The sequence below is a fragment of the Protopterus annectens genome, chromosome 1.part2 (genome assembly GCF_019279795.1).
Source record: "Protopterus annectens isolate FY-2018-M chromosome 1.part2, PAN1.0, whole genome shotgun sequence".
In the NCBI taxonomy this organism is placed as follows: Eukaryota; Metazoa; Chordata; order Ceratodontiformes; family Protopteridae; genus Protopterus; species Protopterus annectens.
The window spans coordinates 981439627-981461950 of NC_056727.1; the positions used below are offsets into that span (position 1 = coordinate 981439627).

General features: G+C 44.7%; 1 protein-coding gene across 1 annotated transcript in view; it reads left to right on the plus strand.

Moving 5' to 3' along the window:
• RBBP4 (RB binding protein 4, chromatin remodeling factor) overlaps window positions 1-22324 on the plus strand; it is a 677648-nt gene that overhangs the window by 99846 nt on the left and 555478 nt on the right. The window contains 1 exon segment of the mRNA XM_044059943.1: window positions 14971-15144. Within this exon segment, the coding sequence (XP_043915878.1) occupies window positions 14971-15144 (174 nt within the window).

The following is a 22324-nucleotide window of genomic DNA, read 5'->3' on the forward strand; positions in this document are numbered from 1 at the left end:
GTCCTCCCTGCAGTCGAGTAGTGTTTGAAAGACCTGCGTGAATGTGCGTGCCTTCGTTGAAGGTTGGGCGTCGAGCTGGCACCTCGGCACCGTAAAAATCTACTGCCAATCATTAGCAGACCGGAGTTCTGCTGTGGCGACCCCTAACCGGGAAAAGCCGAAGGAAAAACATGCTTTTGATGTGAACAGTTTACAATATTGAAATGATTTTTAAGCAAAGTAGCCTGTTTTTTAAGTTTCACTATTATGTTTAACCTTTCACAGTGCTTTCACTTTAGTTAGAAAGAGGTCGGTCGTAATGGTAGAACTGAAGATGCAGGCATTAGGACCCCTTGGCAGATAATGTTTGCAGGATGCTTAGAAATCTTGCACTGTAGCTGACCTGTGGTTCCAAATCTTTTGTGATGCACTTTTATATTGTGGAAAAAAGTCGCTAGATTGGTGTTTTGTGTATTGTATACTTTTTTCAGTGTGTGTGAATAAATCTCTCTTCCTCTTTAATGTCTTACAGTTAAAATCTCAGTTGCCATGTACTGTAGTAGTCGTTTTGGCGAGTGACTGCAGCAGATAGTTGCTTATCTTGTATCCTGAGGAGCATGTACTATCTATCCACAGTGCTAGGATGTGGTGCATGGTCCAGAGGAGGTGTGCATAGGGATGCCTTTCTCTCGTAGTATATGACCACATCAGAGATCCATGCATATAGTGAGAAATGTTTAATTTAGTGCGACAGGTGAAAGTTTTAACATACGAAATGTGTTGTGGTGTGTACTGGTATGAAGATGTTATGGTGTCTGCCGCACAAACTTGGGTAAGACTGGATCTTGTCTATCTAGCCCATTCAAAATATTAAGAGGTACTAAACGGGTGTCCCCTCTCCCATTTCTTATTGCCCTGGCTATTGAGCATCTTGCAAATTGTTAGAAATAATGAGAGCATTAAAGGATCTAAAGTGTCAGACATCCCAAGATACAACTGTTTGCTGATGACCTCCTAATAACTTCTAATGATATTGAAAATTCAGTAGATCACCTATTATGTAATCTAGACTTCTTTGCAAACATCTCTGGGCTAATCGCAACAAAACTCGGGTACTTCTAGAGAATAAAAGTGTTACTATGAAACGTGGATCAAAAAGAGACCTGAACTGGGAGGGCAAACATATTAAATATCCTAGGTATCACTATTGAATCTAATTATAAAAAAATCACAGACCTCTAATTGTCAACAGTTTATAAACTCAATTACTAGTCTAATAGATGGAACAGATTCCTCTTCACATTTGAAGACAGACTAACTTTAATCAAAATGATATTCCCTAAAATCTTATTCATTGTCAAAGTCCTAATAATTCCCCCACCTGTCAAAAATGGACAGAAAATTAATAACTTATTACTCAACTTCATTTGGTATCCCAAAAAAACAAGAATTTCACTTCACTGGCACACCACAAGCTGGGATGAAGAAGGTATAGAGTTTCCAAATATTGATTTTTATTTAAACTCTGCATTTATTAACAGTGTTACTGTGGAGTACTACTTCTTATACATCCTATTGGAAGTCAGTACATGAAACCTTAATTGCAATATCTCTATATGGATTTTAAAAATATACATTCAAAGTGAAAGGTCAAAACTTGTTTACACACCTTTTATAAACCAAATATTGCTGTTTTAAAAAGCTTGTTTTCTAACTAGTTAATTTATTAATTGTTTCCTATTGCCTATACAAATGAATGTTTGATATCTTTTGATGCTCAGAAAATGTTAGAATTTAAGAAGGGTGACCTATTATATTGGAATCCATTTCTCTCTGCTAATAAAATGAGGTCTGCAGACTATTTGATCAGCAGATGTAGTTTGGATGTCCAGCCAATTGCAATTTTGCAAACTTGTAAGGATTTTATAAATACTAAGGTTGTATCCTCATTAGAAGTATGATTAATTTAAAAATCTTGGATTTTATCTCCACAGTTATTAGTAGCTCACCCAAGAACACTTCACACATATGTTATTTATAAAATTCCCAGAAATGATTTTAGCAAAACATATGATTTGATGTCAATATTCATTCATTCTTGACTGTTTGGTTCAGTTCAGAGCCCTCAGAACAGACTCTGCCTTTATATCAAACTCGTGCCAGCCAAAAACCTCTAAAGCTAAGGCTACCCATACTGCCTCTTTCCTTTACCTCAGATCTCGTTTGCCGTCTAAAATTATATGCATCAGCCATTGCTGTTAGCTAAGTGCTCAAATTTTTTATCTACTTACCTTCTACTTATCTCTTACCATTTTTTTCAGTAGTATCTATATACTCTAAAGCTCTTCTTGGAGTGTGTGGCTCTAATTTTACTCCCTAATCCAATTTTTACCTCAAGGTGTTTTTCTTTACCATTGTTGGTATAGAGCTCTCCTTCCTTTCTACCTGCTAGTATTTCTTTGACGCCATCTTTGGTATTCTCCCTTTTTTCATTCCTTCTCGTACCCACTCTTTTTTGGGTATTCTTGACATACCATTGTTTTTTAAAAAAAAAAAAAACAAAACTTATCTTTTACCTTTCTAACTATGTGTGTGTCTGCGTGCTGTTTTACTGGCTAGAAAAATGGCAGAAAAGCAAAAAAGGAAACAAAGGAACCTCCGGGTTAAAACAGTGTAAGGGTGGTGGAAGAAAGATGCCCAGTTTCAATGGGCATCTTTCATGCATTTATTGTTTGCGTGTCCCTCCTCTAGAAATTCAACCTCCTTTGTGAACTCTGCAAAGGTTTCAGTGCTTGGAAATCTTGCAGAGAGGTGTAGTTAATTCTTAAGGGATTACTGAAATGTCCTTTTGGTGAAGCTCTCGCTCTGAGATGGAGACTTCAAAATCTTCGAAGATTGAATCTAAGAAACGGAGCCATTTGGTACTGCCTTCCCCCAAGGTACACAAATTAAGACTCCAAAATCTCAGGTTTTGACTCCTTTATCGGAACCGAAGCCGAAAGTTCCTAAGACTGCACAGACTTCTGTCCAGGCACCCAAACTTGGTTAAATCATCCACAGTGCTGTGTACCATTGAAACTACTTAGACACATTTGGTGCCCACCTAACTGGCACCGATAATTGTCACCTCGAATATTTCTGTTCTATCCTCACTTGCCAAAATACAGTCTATGCTGCTGAAGATCGAGATGCTAAGTACCCCCAGGACTAGATATTCCCCCTCAATAGACCCCTTCTTGTGTCAGCAGTCAAGTCCCTTTGTAGAAAGACCAGAATCTCCTTTGGGAATGTAGAGCTGTTCCTCCAGGAGTCTATCGGAATTGGATGTAGTTAGATTAGTTGATCAGCTCTTGGCAGCCAGAGGCCTTCCTGCTCCTTCTCGGACCCCCCCCCCTTCACAGAGCCAAGGCTTACTCTCCTAGGACTTCTGTGTATATTCCTCCTTTGACCTTCCTGCAGGTCCTGGAACCCACTGCTTCGACACTTCTGGTGCCAGCTACTTCAGTACTGACAGTGGCTCTTACCTCAGTGCCAGAACCTACTCTGTGGTCTTCGGCTCCATTGGAACCGTCACACCCATGGGACCGAGATTTGGCTGCCGGCTCCGAGATCCCTGGATCAGCTTTGAATTTTTTTTTTTTTTTCCCCCACTGTGCCATCTGTGGCTCTCTGCTCTGGTAGTTGCAAGTAGTCTCACGGCTCCTACTCTGGGGGTGGCGGCTTGTTGGAGCAGGGTGTGACCCCACTTCAGAGGTTGCCTTTTTCTGTTCCGGGCTCTCATCCTTCGAGTGGGCCTGCCTTCTAGATTATGGAAAGAGCTGTAGCCTCAGCAGGCTTACAGTTGGTAACATCCTTGTCGGAGTGCCATATCGTTCCCTCTGGTTCGCAGCTGCCACAATCTGCTACATCGGGACAGTGGGTACAACAAGATACCCTTGTTCAGGGCCCTCTCTCTTCTGAGTCCTCCTCAGATCTTCCCCCTGAGGAGCCACACCGTAAGAGAACGTACAAGAGGAAGCACTTAGATTCTCCAGAAGAAACTGTCACTGAGGATACAGATTACGATGAAGGGGAAGGGTCCTCATTATCGCTCCTGAAGATGTCTCCTTTGGAGACATCCTGGAAATTTTAAAATCAAGGGGTGATTGGAAGTCCTCAAACCCATCCTCCAAAATCTGTTTTCTTGCAGGCATTTCGTGCCTGGCCAGCTACTTCTTGGGTGACCCCACCTGCCAATGAGCTAATCAAACTCATGCAGCGTGAGTGGAAGGCTCCTGACACTATAGAGCCAATTCCCTGGAGACCAGACAAAATTCTTTCATATCTTGAGGATCAGCCCTGTTGGTCAAAGGGTCTAGCAGTGGAAGCCATGGTGATGGCTGCAGCCACAAAAAAAGGAACTCGCCAAGGAGAGTTATGGACAGATTTGGGAAGTGGGTCTTTGCTTCAACAACCTTTGCGATTTGGTCCTTGAATTTTTTGGTACACTTCACCCAGCTGCAAAGGATCTGATAACTGAGCTTTCAGATACCTTGGCAGGAGCAGTGTCTTACAAGGTCTAGGTAAGTTTGCCTCTCAGCTTGCTACCCTAGAATCTAGCTGTAATTCGCCTATGTAGCTTATTGCACATACAGTTAAAGGGACGTCTAGAGCAGTGGGTACAGGCATTGCCATTAGGCGCCACGCCTGGATGCTCTTGTGTGATTGCGCAGACCCCTTCAAGTCTTACTTTGTCAGTGCCTCTGTGGATGCCACTTCATTGTTTGGCCCAAAAGTCTGAGACACATTAGCCAGGTGTGAGAAGGATGGGAAGACTCTTTCTGCTGTGGGCCATTTTTCCACTCCTCAATGACCTTACTGCAGAAACCAGAGGAGTGGAAAGATGTGGTTCAAGAAGACCCAAGGGACGGGGGAGTGGGGGATTCTTCTGGAAGATGCCCCTCCCATAGCAGGGGGGGTGGTCTGCACAACCAGGGTTCCAGAGACTCCTTTTCTGTACAATCCTACCAGCACTCCTGAGTGGCGGCCCAACTGTTTACCTCTGGAAGCGGTCAGAGGAAGATTTTCTCTGCACCATGCAGCCTGGCACTCTGCAATATCGGATTCCTGGGTGCAGATGATAATTACCAGAGGTTACCATATTATCTTCAGTCTTTTTCCTAAACCACAAAGGCAAATCCCCAATGTTCCACCATCAGAGAGAGAACAAGCACTAGAGATTTAAGAGCTGCTTCAAAAAGTCCTCCAAGAAGTCCTACTAGACCAGCTAGGATCTGGATTTTACTCCAGATTCTTCTCAGTGCTGAAAAAGACAGGGGACTGGAGGCCAGTCTTAGACCTCAGCGTATTAAACAAGTTTGTGCAATAGACAAAATTCTGGATGGTCACAATTCAGTCTATCCTCCCATTTCTGGAGAAGGACGATTGGATGTGCTGTATAGATCTTCAGGATGCGTATTACCACTTAAAGATAGAAAAGCGCTCCAGAAGATTAACTCTGCTTCCAGCTAGGAGTTGGTCATTACCAATTTCAAGCGATGCCCTTTGGTCTCACCACAGCCCCCAGGGTGTTCACCAAATGCATAACAGTTGTAGCAGCTCACTTGAGGCTACAAGGATTGTGTTTCCATATCAAGATGACTGGCTCCTCACCGCCCCCTCCAGACTTCTACTGCTTTGCACCATAGACTCCGTCCTTCGCCTTGCCGAGTTTTTTTAGGCATTTCAATCAACAAAGAAATTGCAACCATCTCCCACACAGGATCTAGAATTAATTGGAGCAAAACTAAATGCAAAATCCTGCGTGGCTTCCCTTCATCACAGGCTGTTAAAGTTGAGGTTGCAACTTCAGGTGATACTCTTTCAAGACAAAGTTCCTGCTCGTCTAGTTCTAAACTTTTTGGGTCCATGGCAGCAATAATCACCTTAGTCTCCCTGGCAAGGTACCACATGAGGCTGCTTCAATGGCTCCTGGCGTCACAATAGTCACTGTTAACTCACCCATGTCTCGTCTCATCCAATCCTAATAATGAACCGCTGCAAGAAGGATTTATCTTGGTGAATGAAGCCAGAAGAGAATTAGGGAGTCGTCTCTTCTATACCTCTCAGCCCAAGGCCGTAGTGACCACTGACGCTTCCCTGATAGGGTGGGGGATTTTCAGGGAAAGACCGTCCAAGGTGCCTGGTTCCTTCAAGAGGCCAATTTGCACATCAGTGTCCTAGAACTAAGGGCAGTGCTTTTAGCCTTTTATAAGCATTCCAGTCTGCCCTTCCTTCAGGAACGATTGCTATTCAGTCAGACAACATGTCAGTGGGTCTGGTACATCAGCAAATGGGGGGGGATCCAGATCCTACCCTCTGTCGGGAAGCTTTAAGAGTTTGGCAATGGACAGTCTTCTTCAACCTTTCTGGGGAATTCCAATGGGATTGCGGACAAGCTAAGCAGGTGTATCGTTCTACCTCACAAGGGATCTCTTGTTTTGTCATGGGGTCAGCCTTGCTGCACCCTGTTCGCCTCTCCTATAAACCACAAATGCAGAAGCTACCTCCCCTTAGTCCCCCTCGGGGGGGGGGGGTCCCTGAGAGATGCATTTTTCCATGATTGCTCCCCCCCCCTGGGACTTCTGTATGCCTTCCCACCAATCCCTCTAATTTCCCAATTTCTGAAGAAAGCCCAGCAGTTGAGAAGCAAAGTGATTCTCATTGCACCTTATTGCCCCATCAGTCTGGTTTCCCTTTCTCTGGGATCACCTGGTTTCACTGCCTGTGGACTCTGGATCCAATTCCGGATCTTATCTCGTCCTCTGGGCTTGGTCCATCCCAACGTTCAACATCTCAAGCTGACTGCTTGGTTTCTCCACTTCCAGTAATTGCCAGGTGAAACAATTTGTTCTTTCCAGTGCAAAAGATACTTCTGGCTTCTCGTAAACCGTCCACCAGAAGAATTTACTGTAGCAAATGGAAGAGCTTTTCTGTTTTGTCAGACAAAAAACAGTTTTGATCCTTTCTTCCTTCGGTCAATAAGGTCTTGAATACTTAACCACCTTACTTTAATTAGGAGCCTCAACTTCTGCTATTAGAGTTCATTTAGCTGCCGTTTTTGAATTTCCGTAACAGATTTGATGGTCATTCTTTGTCTCACTGTCTTTGTAAAACCTTTAAGGGCGCTCTACATTTGAAGCCACCTTTCAAAGATCCTATAGTGCCTTGAGATTTAACCTTGGACTTTTGCAGTGCCTAGTTCACCAGTAGCCACCTGTGACCTCAAGTTTTTATCCTGGAAGACCCTCTTCCTAGTAGCTATCACATCTGTTAGGGAAATTTCAGAGTTACAGGCTCTGTGTGAAGCATCCAGATATAAATTTCCCCAAAGAAAGAGCATCACTCAGAACTGATCCTTCTTTCCTTCCTAAAGTGGTCTCGAGATTCCAGTATCAACCGAACCATAGACTTGTCGTCTTTCCAAATTTTTCAAACTGAGTACTGCTTGCATTTGTTGGACGTCCACAGACAATTATGTTTTTACTTGGACAGAACAAAATCTTCTAGAAAATCAGACCAACTGCTTGTATCCTTTTCAGGAGCCAGGTTGGGCAAACCAGTTCAGTTTCAAAGGTCACCTTTCAAAATGGTTAAGAGACTGCATTACATTTATATAGTCAGAATAAACTCTAGCTACCCACAAAAGTTAGAGCTCATTCAACAAGACCTGTTTCCACTTCAGCAGTCTTCCATTCCAGAGCTTCTTTGGAAGATATATGAGCAGCTGCAACTTGGGCTACCCCACATACCTTTATCACTTATTACAAATTAGACATGGTCTGTGGGGGAAGAACATCCTTTGGCTCTATAGTGCTCATTAATATCCTTCCTTATGGCCACCTTGGATCTAAAGTAACTGGGGACTCTGTCGCAACAGTCAAAAATGAATGAAGATTGACAACATCAAATAAAGAAGTTATGTTCTTATCATAACATTCTCTCCGTGTTTATCTTTATTCATTCTTGACATCCCACCCTCCTGCCCCCTCCTAGAGACTCCTTGAGGTTCGGAACTAGGCCTGGGGTTGTTAGTTGTTGCTGAGACGGCTTCCATATTTTCTTAATGTTAGGCAAACTCGATCTGAGGTAAAGGGAAGACAGGTGGTATGGATAGCCTTAGCTTGAGAGTTTTTGGCTGGCACAGGCTTGATAATAACGGCAGAGTTGATTTGGTGGGCTCAGAACTGAACCCAACAGTCAAGAATGAATGAAGATCGACAACACAGGTGGAATGTTATGGTAAGAACTTAACTTTTTTTTCTTTTTGGAATTCAAGAAGTTGTTAGAAAAGTATTCTCAGAAAAAGATTAAAAAAAAAAACTGTTTACAGTCTGTGAAGGAATTCACATCTTCTCTGTTCTGGCATGTATACACTTGAAATTTTTGTATAGATGATCTGAAGTAGGAGATTCATTTGTCTGCAACCTGTGGGTTATGGATCCGATATCGGATCCGAACCGGCATGGTTTACCAGCTATGGATCCGAGCTCTCAGCTCCTCCCCTCACCCATAATGCCCTGCTCTCCCTACATGACCTCAGATCTAGTTTGCCGCGCTGGTGACCAGATTAGTGTTCTTGAGCTCTTCAGCTAAGTGAATTTTTCAAGTTTTATACTAGTAAAATTTAAAGTTTTTTTTTTTGTGAAAGTTTAGGTTTCCCTTTTACATAGTTATACTTGTTTAGTGTTTAATATTATTTTTACTTCGTTTCCCTCCCCTCGCTGGTAGCTGTGTGTTTTGGGCCTGTTGTGTGTGTTTAGTTACTTTTACTTTTCTACCTTTAGTTTAAGTAACTTTTTAGTTTTTTGGGGATGTCAGAACCAACCCAAAGCTGTTTTCTCTAAGCTTTCCCCTGCTGATGGCCACACTCGGTGCGTTCGATGCCTTGGGGTTGAACACCTCACTTCTGGATGTTCCATTTGTGCAGGGTTCAACCCCAGGGCATTGAAGGAGCGGAGGTCCAAGCTTGTCCTGGCGGGACTTTTACCCCCGGATTCGGCTCCGGCCTCCGCTCCTTCGGGGGGAGCCGTTTCTACGGTTACCTCCTCTCCGGCTCCCCCTCCTCCTCTTGGGACTCAACCTCCCTGTAGTGGTTCAGAGGAGAGGGAAGCTAGAAGTAAGGACCGGAGGGAGAAGCACCACAAGCGGTGGGCCGAGACCTCTGTTTCGGCCCCGCCTGCCAAGCGGGCTTCTCCTCCGGCCTCCTTGTCTGCTGGTTCTCCCCCTCCTCGGCTCCGGTCACCCGTGTGCTTTTCACCGGGACCTGAGGAGGAGGAGACCCGATCTCCGTCGAGGCTATCCAGGAGGCACTCAAGGCCTACCTCGGTAGCCTCGTCGAGATCGACCTATATCTTGTCAGACGCTGATCTGGACCGGATGATGAGAAGGTTCATCCAAGCCCAGATGCAGATGAGAGTGCTCTTGCCTCCCCCCCTGGGGGGGGAGCTCGACCCCTTTCTTTAAACCAATTGCTCCTTCTCTGACCCGCTACCCGGGTTCGGAGCAGTTGGAGCCGAGCAGCTTCGGAGCCGGGGGTGGGTCGGCGCCGATAGTACTTGGTACTTCGGATCCGACCCTGCCCTCGAGTGCTTCGGATCCGGGGGGATCAGTGCTCCTTCGGCGCCATCTGTGTCGGAGCACACTGTCCCTTCGGATCCGAGCGCTTCGGCGCCGGCTCCGATCCACTCCTCGGATCCGAGGGGGAGCAGATTGTCAGATCCTTTGGTCGAGGTCGGCTCCCCTTCGGCGTTTGATGTAGTGGAGAGGGCCCTGTTGAGGGTCTTCGGACCCCCGGCACTTGCTTCGGCTCCATCCCGCACTCCATCTGTACTGGGTCAGGCTTCCACCATCCGGCCCTTGGGACAGCCCGCTCCTTTGCCCCAAGCTGTTCCCTTGGAACAGGTCACTGTTTGCGAGGAGTCCTCTGATAGCCCCCCGGAGGATGTTCCCCGCAAACATACGTGCAAAAGGAGGCACATTGACTCCCCCCCCCCCCCCCAGTCTCTCACAGAAGACATGGACTTGGAGGAAGGGGAAGGCTCCCCAAGATCCTCCCCTGAGGATGTCTCATTTGGAGACATCATGGAAATGCTCCGCCTAAGGGGGGGGTGGTCTGCCCCCAAGTCTTCCTCGGACGAGTCCGTGTTCTTGGAGGCATTTGAAGCGGGCCCATCTACCTCTTGGGTGTCCCCTCCTGCCGACCCCCTGGTGGACCTCATTACCACCAGGGCGTGGAAGGAACCGGACACCGTGGAGCCAATCCCAAAAAGGCCCGACCGTATTCTCAGTCCCCCGGCTGACCGTGCCCATTGGAGTAAGGGGCCTCCGGTAGATGCCATGTTGATGGCGGCTGCCACCAAGAGGGAACTTGCTCAGGAGAGTCCCTCAGTCCATCCCCCGAGCAAGGAGTCTCGGATGATGGACCGCTTGGGGAAGCGGATGTTTAGTTCAGCGACCTTCTCAGTGAGGGCGCTGAACTACCTGGCACGTGATTAGGATGCAGCGCGATCTTATAAAAGAATACACTGCATCCCCCCCAGAGTCCATGTCGGAGGAGGACAAAGTGCTGCACTCCACCCGTATGGCCACTCTCTGGTCCGTCACTAATACCTCTATGCGGCTACTGTCCCATGCTACGGAAGGTGCCGCTAGAGCCGCAGGGGCAGGCCTAGTTACCAGACGTCAGGCCTGGCTCCGTCATTGCGATTTCACGGAGCCCTTCAAGGCGTCATTTGCGAACGCCCCCTTCGATGGTTCTGCCCTCTTTGGCAAAACTGTTCGTGACACTTTTACCCAGAGCGAGAAGGACGGGAAGATGCTGTCTGCCGTCGGAATCCGCTTCTCTGTACCCCAGAGGCCCTATTCTAGGAACCAAAAGGGTCAGAAGAAGATGTGGTTCCGGAAGTCGCAGCAATCCCAGCCTGCTCCGGACAACCAGTCCTTCCGTGGCAGAGGAGGACAGGGGGGACGCCGCCCTAGGGGCAGAGGGGCTCCCAGGAACTTCGGGTCCAGAGAACCCTTCTCTGAACGGCCCGCGCAGCAGCCCTGAAGGGTTGCCCGGCTGCTCCACTCTGGAGGCAGTCGGGGACGTTGGAGCACCTAGCGGCATGTGAGTCCATAACATCAGACCGCTGGGTCCTCCAGATCATATCCAGAGGATACCGTATCCCTTTTCGTCACATGCCAAAATTGAAGTCCCTCCCCGACGTTCCACCCGGTCAGTGGGAGGCCGCTTTGGCAGAAATTGGCCATCTGCTAAAGAAAAGAGCCATCCAGCCCGTCCCGCCAGACCAGATCGGATCAGGGTTCTACTCCAGGTTCTTTTTAGTGCCAAAAAAGACGGGGGATCTAAGACCAATTTTAGACCTTTCACTCTTGAACCTGGCAGTTCCCAAGGAGAAATTCCGAATGGTTACATTGCAGTGTATTCTTCCCCTTCTGGGAGAAAACCACTGGATGTGCTCCATAGACCTCAAGGATGCGTACTACCATATACTAATGGACAGGCGCTCCAGGAGGTTTCTCCGCTTCCGGCTGGGAGCCAGTCACTACCAATTCCGGGTCCTTCCCTTTGGTCTCACCACAGCCCCCAGGGTGTTCACCAAAGTATTAGCAGTGGTAGCGGCCCACCTGAGGCTTCAGGGGGTGCAGGTCTTTCCCTACCTGGACGACTGGCTTCTCACCACCCCAACAAGGCATCTACTTCTCTTGGTGCGAGACTCCTTTCTCCATCTTCTTGCTCCTCGTCTGGGCATCACGATAAACACAAAAAAAATCCATCCTAGCACCCACACAGTTCATAGATTTTATAGGTGCCAGGTTAGACACGAGGAGATTGAGAGCCTTCCTCACTGCGGACAGAGTTCAAAACCTACAGCTCCAGGTGCGGGCCATTCTCCACTCAAGCTCAGTTCCGGCGGAGTTGGTCCTGAGGGCCCTAGGGTCCATGGCGGCAGCGATATCGCTTCTTCCTCTCGCCAGGTTCAATATGCGCATCCTTCAATGGAACTCCTAGTTCAGTGGTCGTATCTTGCTCTTCCTGTGCATCATCCCATTGCAATCAGCAAGGCTTGCAAGCGGTCCCTCCTGTGGTGGCTACACTCTCCAGATCTCCACGGAGGCCCCCCTTTTGTGCCTCTCCCCCTCTTGCCACGGTGACCACGGACGCCTCCCGCCTCGGGTGGGGGGGGGGGCATTTTGCAGGCCGGACGGTCCAAGACACGTGGAACGATTCAGAGACCTCACTGCATATCAATGTTCTAGAGATGAGAGCAGTGCTCTTAGCGTTGATAGCACTTCAGGCCTTTCTTCCCTTGGGAACAATTGCGATTCAATCGGACAACATGTCTGTTGTCTGGTATATCAACAAACAAGGAGGAACCAGGTCTTACCCTCTTTGTCGAGAAGCCATGAGAGTGTGGGAATGGGCAATCTCCACCAACCGCTTTCTCATAGCAACGCATATTCCGGGTCGGTCCAACATCCTGGCGGACAAACTCAGTCGCACCATTCTCACCCCTTACGAGTGGTCTCTCAATACTCAGGTAGCGGAACGCATCTTCGCACAGTGGGGAACTCCTTGTTGCGATCTTTTTGCGTCTCCCTCAAACACCAAGTGCGACAGTTTTTCGCTCTAATACCTCCTCCCTGAGGTGGCCAAAGAGACGCTCTGGTGCATGCTTGGCCACCCGGTCTTCTTTATGCTTATCCCCCCTTGCCTCTGATGCTCCAAGTTCTTCAGAAAGCCTCTCGGCTGGGGTGCAGAATGATTCTCATTGCTCCATTTTGGCCTCGACAGATCTGGTTCCCTTTCCTAAGGTCTCACTCAGTGAATCCTCCTTGGATTCTAGATCCCATTCCGGATCTGATATCTCATCCATTCCGCTTATCTCCACCGAACCTGGACAACCTGAAGCTGACCGCTTGGCTGCTCCAGTTCCACTCCTGATCAGGACTCCCGGTATTTCGTCCCCTGTTAAGGCCATCCTGGTGGCAGCTCATAAGCCATCCACTAGGAAAGTCTACCGTAGTAAGTGGAAACGGTTCTCCTTGTGGGCGGAGCGGCAAGGCCTAAACCCCTTCACAGTTCCTCTCCCTTTGGTGCTTGACTTCTTAACCACTCTTTTTAATGATGGGGCCAGCAGTTCCATGGTCAAAGTACAACTTGCGGCAATTTCTCATTATCATATTGGTCATGACTCCAGTCCCCTGATGTCTGCCAAATTGTGTAAGATTTTCCTAAAAGGTACTTTCCTTCTCAGGCCCCCTGTAAAGCAAGCGGTTCCTCCTTGGGACCTTTCCTTAGTCCTCCAGGCCTTGACCGCCCCCCCCCCCTTCGAACCGGCGGCTACGGTAGATCTGAAATTCTTATCTTTCAAGACCGCCTTTTTAGTAGCCATTACCTCAGCCAAGAGAGTCTCAGAGCTTCAAGCATTATCAGCTAAACCTCCTTACTTGGTCTTTCATCCGGACCGTGTTTACCTCAGGACCAACCCGTCCTTTCTTCCTAAGGTAGCCTCTGAAGCTAACATTAATCAATCCATTAACCTCCCTGTTTTCTTTCCTAAATATCAAAACAAGGGTGAATATAAGCTTCATTCCTTAGATGTTCACAGGCAACTTAGATTTTATCTAAACAGGATGGCTGGTCATAGGCAATGCGACCAGTTGTTGATTTCCTTTGCTAAATTTAATTTGGGCAAGCCAATTTCTAAAGTCTCATTATCTCGCTGGATTTCACAATGTATCTTATTGGCTTATCAAGCTTCTGGAAGGCCCGCACCGGAGGGTGTACATGCCCATTCAACCCGGTCAGTCTCTACCTTGGCCGCCTTTAAGGCTAGGATTCCTCTAGATGATATTTGTGCAGCAGCCACTTGGGCTTCATCTCATACCTTTATTTCCCACTACAAGTTGGATCTTACATCTAGGGGTAGAGCATCCTTTGGCTCTGGGTGCTCGGAATATCCTTCCATGATGGCCGCCCAAGATTCAGGTAGCTGGGGACTCTGTCCCACAGGTTGCAGACAAATGAATCTCCTACTTCAGATTTAGAAGTTATGTACTCACCATAACGTTCCATCTGAGTAGGTGTATTCCTTTGTCTGCAACCATCCCGCCCTCCTATCCCCCTGGCCTTTTCAGTTTCCTGCATTTGATGTGTTACCCTTTTCAGGGTGTTCATGCTGTTGGCAAACTCTATCTGAGGTCATGTAGGGAGAGCAGGGCATTATGGGTGAGGGGAGGAGCTGAGAGCTCGGATCCATAGCTGGTAAACCATGCCGGTTCGGATTCGATATCGGATCCATAACCCACAGGTTGCAGACAAATGAATACACCTACTCAGATGGAACGTTATGGTGAGTACATAACTTCTAATTTTTTCACCCCACATAGACCATCAATAATGTACAAGAAAGCTGAAATGTTAGAGATGTGGACCCTGATGCTGACTTGGATACAAATGGTTAACTGCAAAATAATTTCCCCATTTTGGTTAGACTTTAAATATCTTTGTAAAGCTGTATGGAATGACAGCTGTACAATTTCTGACTCACTTATCCTATTTCAGTGTTCCTGAAGTCATTCCTAAAAAACAAAACTTTTACTATGGTCTATCCTCTCTATAGCAAGGAAATTTGTTACTAAAAATTAGAAATCCCAGTCTACTCCTGTCTTTAAAGTTTGAGTTTATTCATCTTGTGAAATACATTTGTTGCTACTATAAAAGCAGGGACTAACAGCACAACTCAGAATTTAAATGCTTGGACAGAATAGTCTAATCTTATTGTCTTCTATGTATATTGCTTTTTTAGTTATGGACATTGTATATAGTTTTTTTCTTGTTACTATACTGTTATAAAATGAATGAAAACATCTTGGGGGGGGGGTACATTTATTACTACAACTCTCTGGGGACTTGAATTGTGTAACTATGTTTATCTTTTACAGAATTTGGTGGATTTGGTTCAGTGAGTGGCAAAATTGAGATAGAAATCAAAATAAACCATGAAGGCGAAGTGAACAGAGCACGCTACATGCCACAGAACCCATGTATTATTGCCACAAAGACTCCTTCAAGTGATGTTCTGGTCTTTGATTACACCAAGCATCCTTCTAAGCCAGGTAACTGCTTAATTCAAAAAATAAAAATTTGTTGTTTTTGTGTTAATGACAGGTCATAGTTGCGATCTGTGGGAACAAAAGGGTAGTTTATCTAAAATTAAAGAAACTTTTTTAAAAGCCGGCATATACTATGTTTCTTGTTCTTTACTTATTAAATGTTTTTACATGTCTTTCTTTTGATATAGTGTGGTAGTATGTTAGAAATTACGTTGTAATGTGTGTCCTGCACTGTAGAGCAGAATTTGGTAAACACTGGTTGAAGCTTCATAGGACATCAGCAATGACATGTGGTTTGGGTATGTACCGAATATCCAAATTTAAGATGGATAGTTGCATATTTATTTAAAAAAAATCTTGGTCAGTGAGAGAAAGCAGGGCTTGTGTACATAAGTTTAAATACTGATGTCTCTTCATGAAGGTCCAGAGACTTGTCACCTTGTATGTAGTTCCAAGTGATCATATTCTTTAAGATGACAAAATAAGAGTAAGAAAAAAATTCTATGCTGGACATTTGAGTTAAGATGTTGTATTCATCATTGCTGCAGTAACCTTAGCAATATATGTCATATTCTGCCAAAGATGTCATAGCAGGCCAGCTTCCAAAGCTTTCACATGCCCAAACAGCTCAAGCTCATCTGCGGCTTTTGAGGATGGGCCTACTTGTGCTTTTGGGGGGTAACTTGTCACATTTTAAAAAATAGTTTTATTGTACTTTCTTGTTCAGGAAAACTTATTTTTAAACTAGGAGTTTGTATTTTAACAGACAGTCAAAAGACGTTTTTTAAATGAGTGCACTTTTTCCCTGTCAGTTTAAAAGTTGTTTAAAGTAATTGAAAATATATTTTATGTGGAAAATTTGTTTATTTTACTTTTTGGGGCTAACGAGTGCTGTGGGTTTTTATTTATTTATTTATTTATTTTTTTACCCTCCAAGTGACATGACTACATTTTTCTAGCTCTTGTGGCTTGCTTATTTTCTACAGGAAAGAGGCACCAGTTTTGGCTTTCATAGATCAGGTCCTGCTTCCAGCCACAAAGAGGAAAAAGTTTAGCAAATAACCTTTGCCACCACAGCAGGCTAGCAGTTTGTCTGGGCCTCAGGTGGGAGACTCTGCTATGGCCATAACTTGTTCATCAGACAGCTTGTACCCTGGATCCCTCTAGCACCTAAACCATTGTGCACTGGGGGTTAGCCATGTCCTCTCTGGCTGTTGGGGTCACTTCTGTGAGCAAGAGAGAGACACTGTTGTCCTTCTTTGAGCTGAAACAGGGAAGACTTCCTGTTTCGTCAGAATGTTGTGCACATCCTCTTTGAATGCATTCTCCGGTTTAAAATGCTTTTGAAAGGTATTTTCCATAAGAAGCCTCCAAGAAAACTGCTGGCCTCTCCTTGAGAACTTCATTTTGCATTAGGTAAGCATTTGAACCAGCTAATTTGGCTGACTTGAAGTTCTTAACATGGAAAACTGTTTTTCTTGCAGAGGTCAGAACTGTGTGTGTCAGGGTTGACTCACCATACAGCTTGCAACTCTGTCTCATTTTCCACAGAGACAGGGTTTCTTTAAGAATGAATATTACTTTTATGCCTAAAGTGGTATCTGAATTTTACTTTAAGCCAAATTATCTCCCCATTTTCTTTCCTACACCTAAAACTGAGGGGGAGAAGGGTACTTCATTTCATGGATGTCCACAGACAACTTTGGTACCCTTTCCCAAGCTTTTAGTATTTGAATCATCACTTAAGACATGGCCAAACATGTACATAAAAGAAAACAAACCATATTAACATGCTTCCAGTTACATGCATTATACACCACACGTGTTCTTTTGTCAATCCATCATTACATAAATTGCTCACTTCCTGCCTTCTCTTAAACTTCACTCCTCTTCCAGATCATTATTCTGGATGTATTTTCCCAGAGTTTCCATTTATTTCTCTCTAATTTGATCCTATCCTTTTCTAAAGATTCCACTTAGTTTTTATCTGTTACAGTGTTCAGCACTTCAAATGCAGGTGCTTTAGAACTGTATTTCCATTTTCTAGTGTTTTCTTTTTTGCAGTCACCAGAATTTAATGAGGCCTTAATATGTGTAGGCAATACAGCTCCTGTGGCCTAGTTTGGAAAAAAAAATGTCCTTAGTTATACCCATTTGCTCTCCCAATATTTCTGACAGAACAATTCTATAAGGAATTTTTGAATTCTGCAAACCCCTTACACTCCCAAGCCATATGTTCTCAGATGTTCTTCGTGTTTCACTGTTGCAGTCATCACATTTGGGTTATCTGCTTGCAGTAGCTCTGTCGGCCTGATTATAAAAGTCTTGGGTCCTGTGTCTGTTGCTGTCTCATCTTCCATGACGTCAGGTAGTCAGGGGTATAAAGCATGCAGCCGACGCCATTACATCAGTCTTTCTTGCGTGCGGTGCCCGAATCAGAAGCAGTTTGCAAGTGCCATAAAACGCAAAGATAAAGACAGACTGCATAGGTCCAAAGCTGTCGATGCTTCTCCTAAGCTAGTCGCTAGTTAGCCGTTACTCAGTGAGGTGCTTTCACAGCCCCTGATACCTGCTACTTCAGATTTGCAGGCCTCTACTAAGACCCATTTGGAGTCCGGTATGCCGTGAGATGCTTCAGCTGTGGAACCTGCAGATGTCTCTACCTTGGATGGGTCTGGAGCTGCTGCGCAGGCACCGGCTTCTGAGGGTGTATTCAGGCCTACTGACTTTCATATTAAACCGACACCATCTTCTTCTTTTAGGCCTCAAACTGTATCCATGCCTTGAAAACAGACTCCCAGACCGCATGGTCAGGCTTCTATGCCTAAAAACAAATAATGTCTGAAGACCTTATTACCCTAATCAGGGGAAGCCACCCTTACCCCTGTAAGAGACCTAGGACTGAATTTACTTATGATTATTTTGATCAGGACTCTGAAATTTCTGTTTCCTCTGATGACCGGGATTTACCCTTCTCTACCTGAGGATTCTGATGCAGAGGACTCTCTTCCCTCTGCTTCCCCTCCAGAGGATTTCTCTCTTTTGGTGAAACCTTGCATACTCTTAGGGAGCATTTTCGCTGGGAAAGCCAGGATTACCCTGACTTTAAAAAGAGGCTTAGGGATTTCTTACTCCTGCCACAACACAGCTATCCCCCCTGTACTGGACATTGTTGATGATGCCTTTTTGGAATGTAGCTTGGCCCCTGACTCTCTACCTCCTGCTCCCAGAAAACCTGATAGATATTACAGGGTTCCTGACTCTCACAAGTTCCTCTTTTACAATCCTACTGCTGATCCTGAGACCATTTCACAGGGACCCAAGGGCATTAAGGCTACTACTGCCAAAAATCCTACCCCCTCTGATAGAGATTCCAGGGCGCTGGATAGATGGGGTAAGAAGGTATATACTTCTGCTGCCTTGGCCATTAGGGCCTTAAACTGCCAGTTTCATATGTTAAAGTATCAGCAGCATATTATTGGACTGCTTAAACAGAAAATGATGATTCCTGACTGTGCTGATTAATAAAGATTTATAGGATTTAATGCATTCTGCTGAACAAGTTGGAAAACTTACTCTGTAATATGGTTTTGATTCACTAGAGCCATCTTGCAGGGCTGCTGTCACTGGGTCTGTATTTAGAAGGCCTGCTTGGCTTGAGGAGCATCTTTGCCAGATCATGTTAAAGCTATATTGCTTAATGCTCCCTTAAACCAAGACCGCCTGTTTGGCAACAAAGCAGAAGTACTTAAAAAGATGGAGGAAAAGCTAAGTCTATGCAAACTGTTAAAGATTTTCTGCAAGTACAGCCTCCCAGATTTAGTAGGCATTGGCCCTCAAAAAAAATTGGTCCTTTCCTGCCTCTTCCAGGCCTTCTCAGTCCAAACCTAGAACCAGCAGAACACCCAGGCTTCCATTCAGGTTGCCATTCAGTATCCCAGAAATCATTGTTTGGCTCAAAAATGTTACATCATGCAAGCCTCTGTTTGCCTAAAGTTCCTGTCATTTCATAGATGCTGCATGCGTACAAAGTACTGAGTAAAATAGAACAGTGTAAGTAACATCAAATGCTGCTGAATGACTACTTAAAACAGAAACAGTGCAAATGCCACAGAACACGCTCGAAGTGCTGTTTACTGCTGCCTTTTTTTTTCTAATTTAGTTTAAATGGCACTAATTTGTGAGATGATGAATTCCAGTCCATTTACTTCTCCCCTCCCCCATAACACTTAGCTTCCCTAGCTGTCAAAGTCCTGAGGGTAATTTGACCTGGTAATTCCATTGATTGGCAGATCTCAGCGGGTTGCTTGACTCGTGTAATTTAATCTTTGCTCTAGCATTTCCTTTTGGTAGGGGGACATTTTCTTTGCTGCACTATAGCCATGGCCTTACTTGACTGCATTCACATCCAGTAAGGTCTTGCACCAAGGAGCTAAAGAATAACACATTTATACTATTAACCAGTCTAGATCTTTATTAATTTAAGTGTTAAGGTATCATTTCATGCTTCCACCTTGTTAAAATTGGGATTTACATGTGCATAGTGTGTTGGTATGCAGTGTTTGCCTTCATATGTTTTTACTCCACTGGTTGGTTTGCAAAAAAAAACTTTTGCAGTGTCCCTGGATTTGTCTTTGTACATACAAACCACATTGCTATATTTTCCCCTTCCCTTTTCTTGTGTCCAGAAGTCACTTATAACAAAGTAAGTTTTTATTGATTTTTTTTTTTAAATAAAGGACATCAAGGTTAATTTACCTTGAATCAGATAATGGATGCCACTGCAAAGAATCACTGTTGAAATATTTGTGTAGGGACAAAATCCCTTACTAAATTTATTTGCCAGCCTCCAGTTCAATTGGTGCCATGGCTTTAATATACTGGTGTGTTTGCTCATGCCTTCCAAATATCTCCACCATTACATACCAATTTTGCAGTGTAGTACCACCCAACATGCCCATACACCTTTAGCCATCAATATGCAGCTACTCCTGTTCATGTGAGTATATGAATTCATTTTCAGACTTAAGGTGCGGAAGCTGCACTAAATAATTCTAGGTGCTTGTTCAGGTTTCACATGGTGCTTGCTTAGAGCTACTCTCATGTTAAGCCACTATGAATATGTTGCACTGCCACCTCTGATACCAGGGTAATGTTTTAATCTTTTCCCACACTGCACACTAGCAGTATCTGGTGCAAATACAACCGAGAAGTATGCAAGCAATACACCACCTAAACATCATTTGCCGTGCAGAATGTACAAGTATGCATACCAGATTTCTGTGTTTCCAAACATCAGTGTTACTACACTACCACTGAATAAAATGAACATATTGAAATGTAACATGACCTGTTACCAGATGTAATTAAGATTTTTTCCTGTATAAACAAATTTCCATGATTCTCTGGCTGTTTGGTTTGATTCACTTTACTGGCTACCTGTAGAGGTTTGCTCTTTCTTAGCAAGTTGCAGTAAAGTTATCCGGTTGTTTACCTGGTTAGTTTGACTGAGCACACTATGAACGTTTCCAGCGGCATCCCGGGGTAAAAGCTCAAAATGGTGCCATCTCAATGGTCTGACCTTGTACTGTAGTCCCTTAACTGCTGCCTTGCATATCTTGCATAAGGCAGATCTGAATTATCCATTGCAATGTCTAATTCAGTGTTTCATCTACAGATTGTGTGCCTGCTGCCTTTGACGAATGCATTGTCTAGGTTACAGTAAAAAAAAAAAAACAACATTGCAATTGGGAATGGATGGCAAACCAAAGAAACTTAAATCAGTCACGACTACAGCACCCAACATTAGAGTATAACTTACGATTTCCTGTCCATCTACAGGTTGCGGTAGTAGAACCCACAGCCATATGCATTTAAAGCAAATATACTCACCAATGTGCTGCTACCACTGCTTTCAAGTGCTGTAGCACAATCACTGATGACCATATGCTAAACAAAACAATTATACATTGAAAACAGATTTCACATCAAGACAGTGACAAAAATAGCAATGCAAATACAATCTGAAGGAATTCATAAGAAACTGCACAACCTACAAGCTCTGTAGAGAATACAGAAACATTGGATTTGTGACATTACACAGACATGGTTTAAAGCCACAGAATGTATTCTGTCATTGCAAGGCTAAATTGCCTTGCACACATGTAGACCATGAGGCACAAGAGAATGGGACACAAGGTGGAAATGTGTTTCAGTCTCGATTAGCAGCAAGTATTCTTCAATATTTTTCAAACCGGATGACACACAGGCATTTACCCACATGCAAATAAGTGGAGAGTGTCCCTTACCATATCTGAGCAAGCTACAGGTCATCATCTGTGGCACAAGAAATCACAGCTCAATATAGGAATGAATGCTGATTATCATCTGCTGTTAAAATCAAGTAAAAACACTAACACCCTATGCAAAAACTCAGAATAAGTTTTGCAAGGATCTGCCAATGCACACATGATAATATGCTGATTATTAGTCAGAGAAAATCAAATGTAATGTTCTTTGGCACCCCATAATAGGTTGCTAAAACTCTGCACCTGACAATAACTGACACATCAGGCAATATGCTACCTGTAGTAACAGAGCAAAAAATATCCAGGATCACATTGGACCCTACTCTCTCCGGTCACCGCTAATATTATCTGTATGGTTTGTTAATAAGAAAGTGTTGTTAGGCAGCATAGGATAGTGGTTTGTAGGATGACGTTGGTTATCAAGAAGAGGAGGAGGAGTGTGAGGGCAGCACCAGGGATCAAGTGGTGGAAATTGAAAAAGGGTAATTGTGAGGTGGAGTTCAGGGATGAGGTAAGGCAGCAGGCACTGGGTGGCAGTGAAGAGTTACCAAATAGCTGGGTAACTACAGCAGAGCTAGTAAGGGAGACTGCTAGAAAGGTGCTTGGTATCGCATCTGGACAGAGGAAGGACTACAAGGAGACATGGTGGTGGAATGGGGAAGTACAGGAGAGTATACAGGCAAAGAGGTTGGCAAAGAAGAAGTGGGATTGTCAGAGAGATGAAGAAAGTAGACAGGAGTATAAGGAGATGAGGTACATGGCAAAGAGAGAGGAGGCGAAGGATAAGGCATGTGAAGATTTGTATGAAAGGTTGGACACTAAGGAGGGAGAAATGGACCTGTACCGATTGGCTAGACAGAGGGACCGAGCTAGAA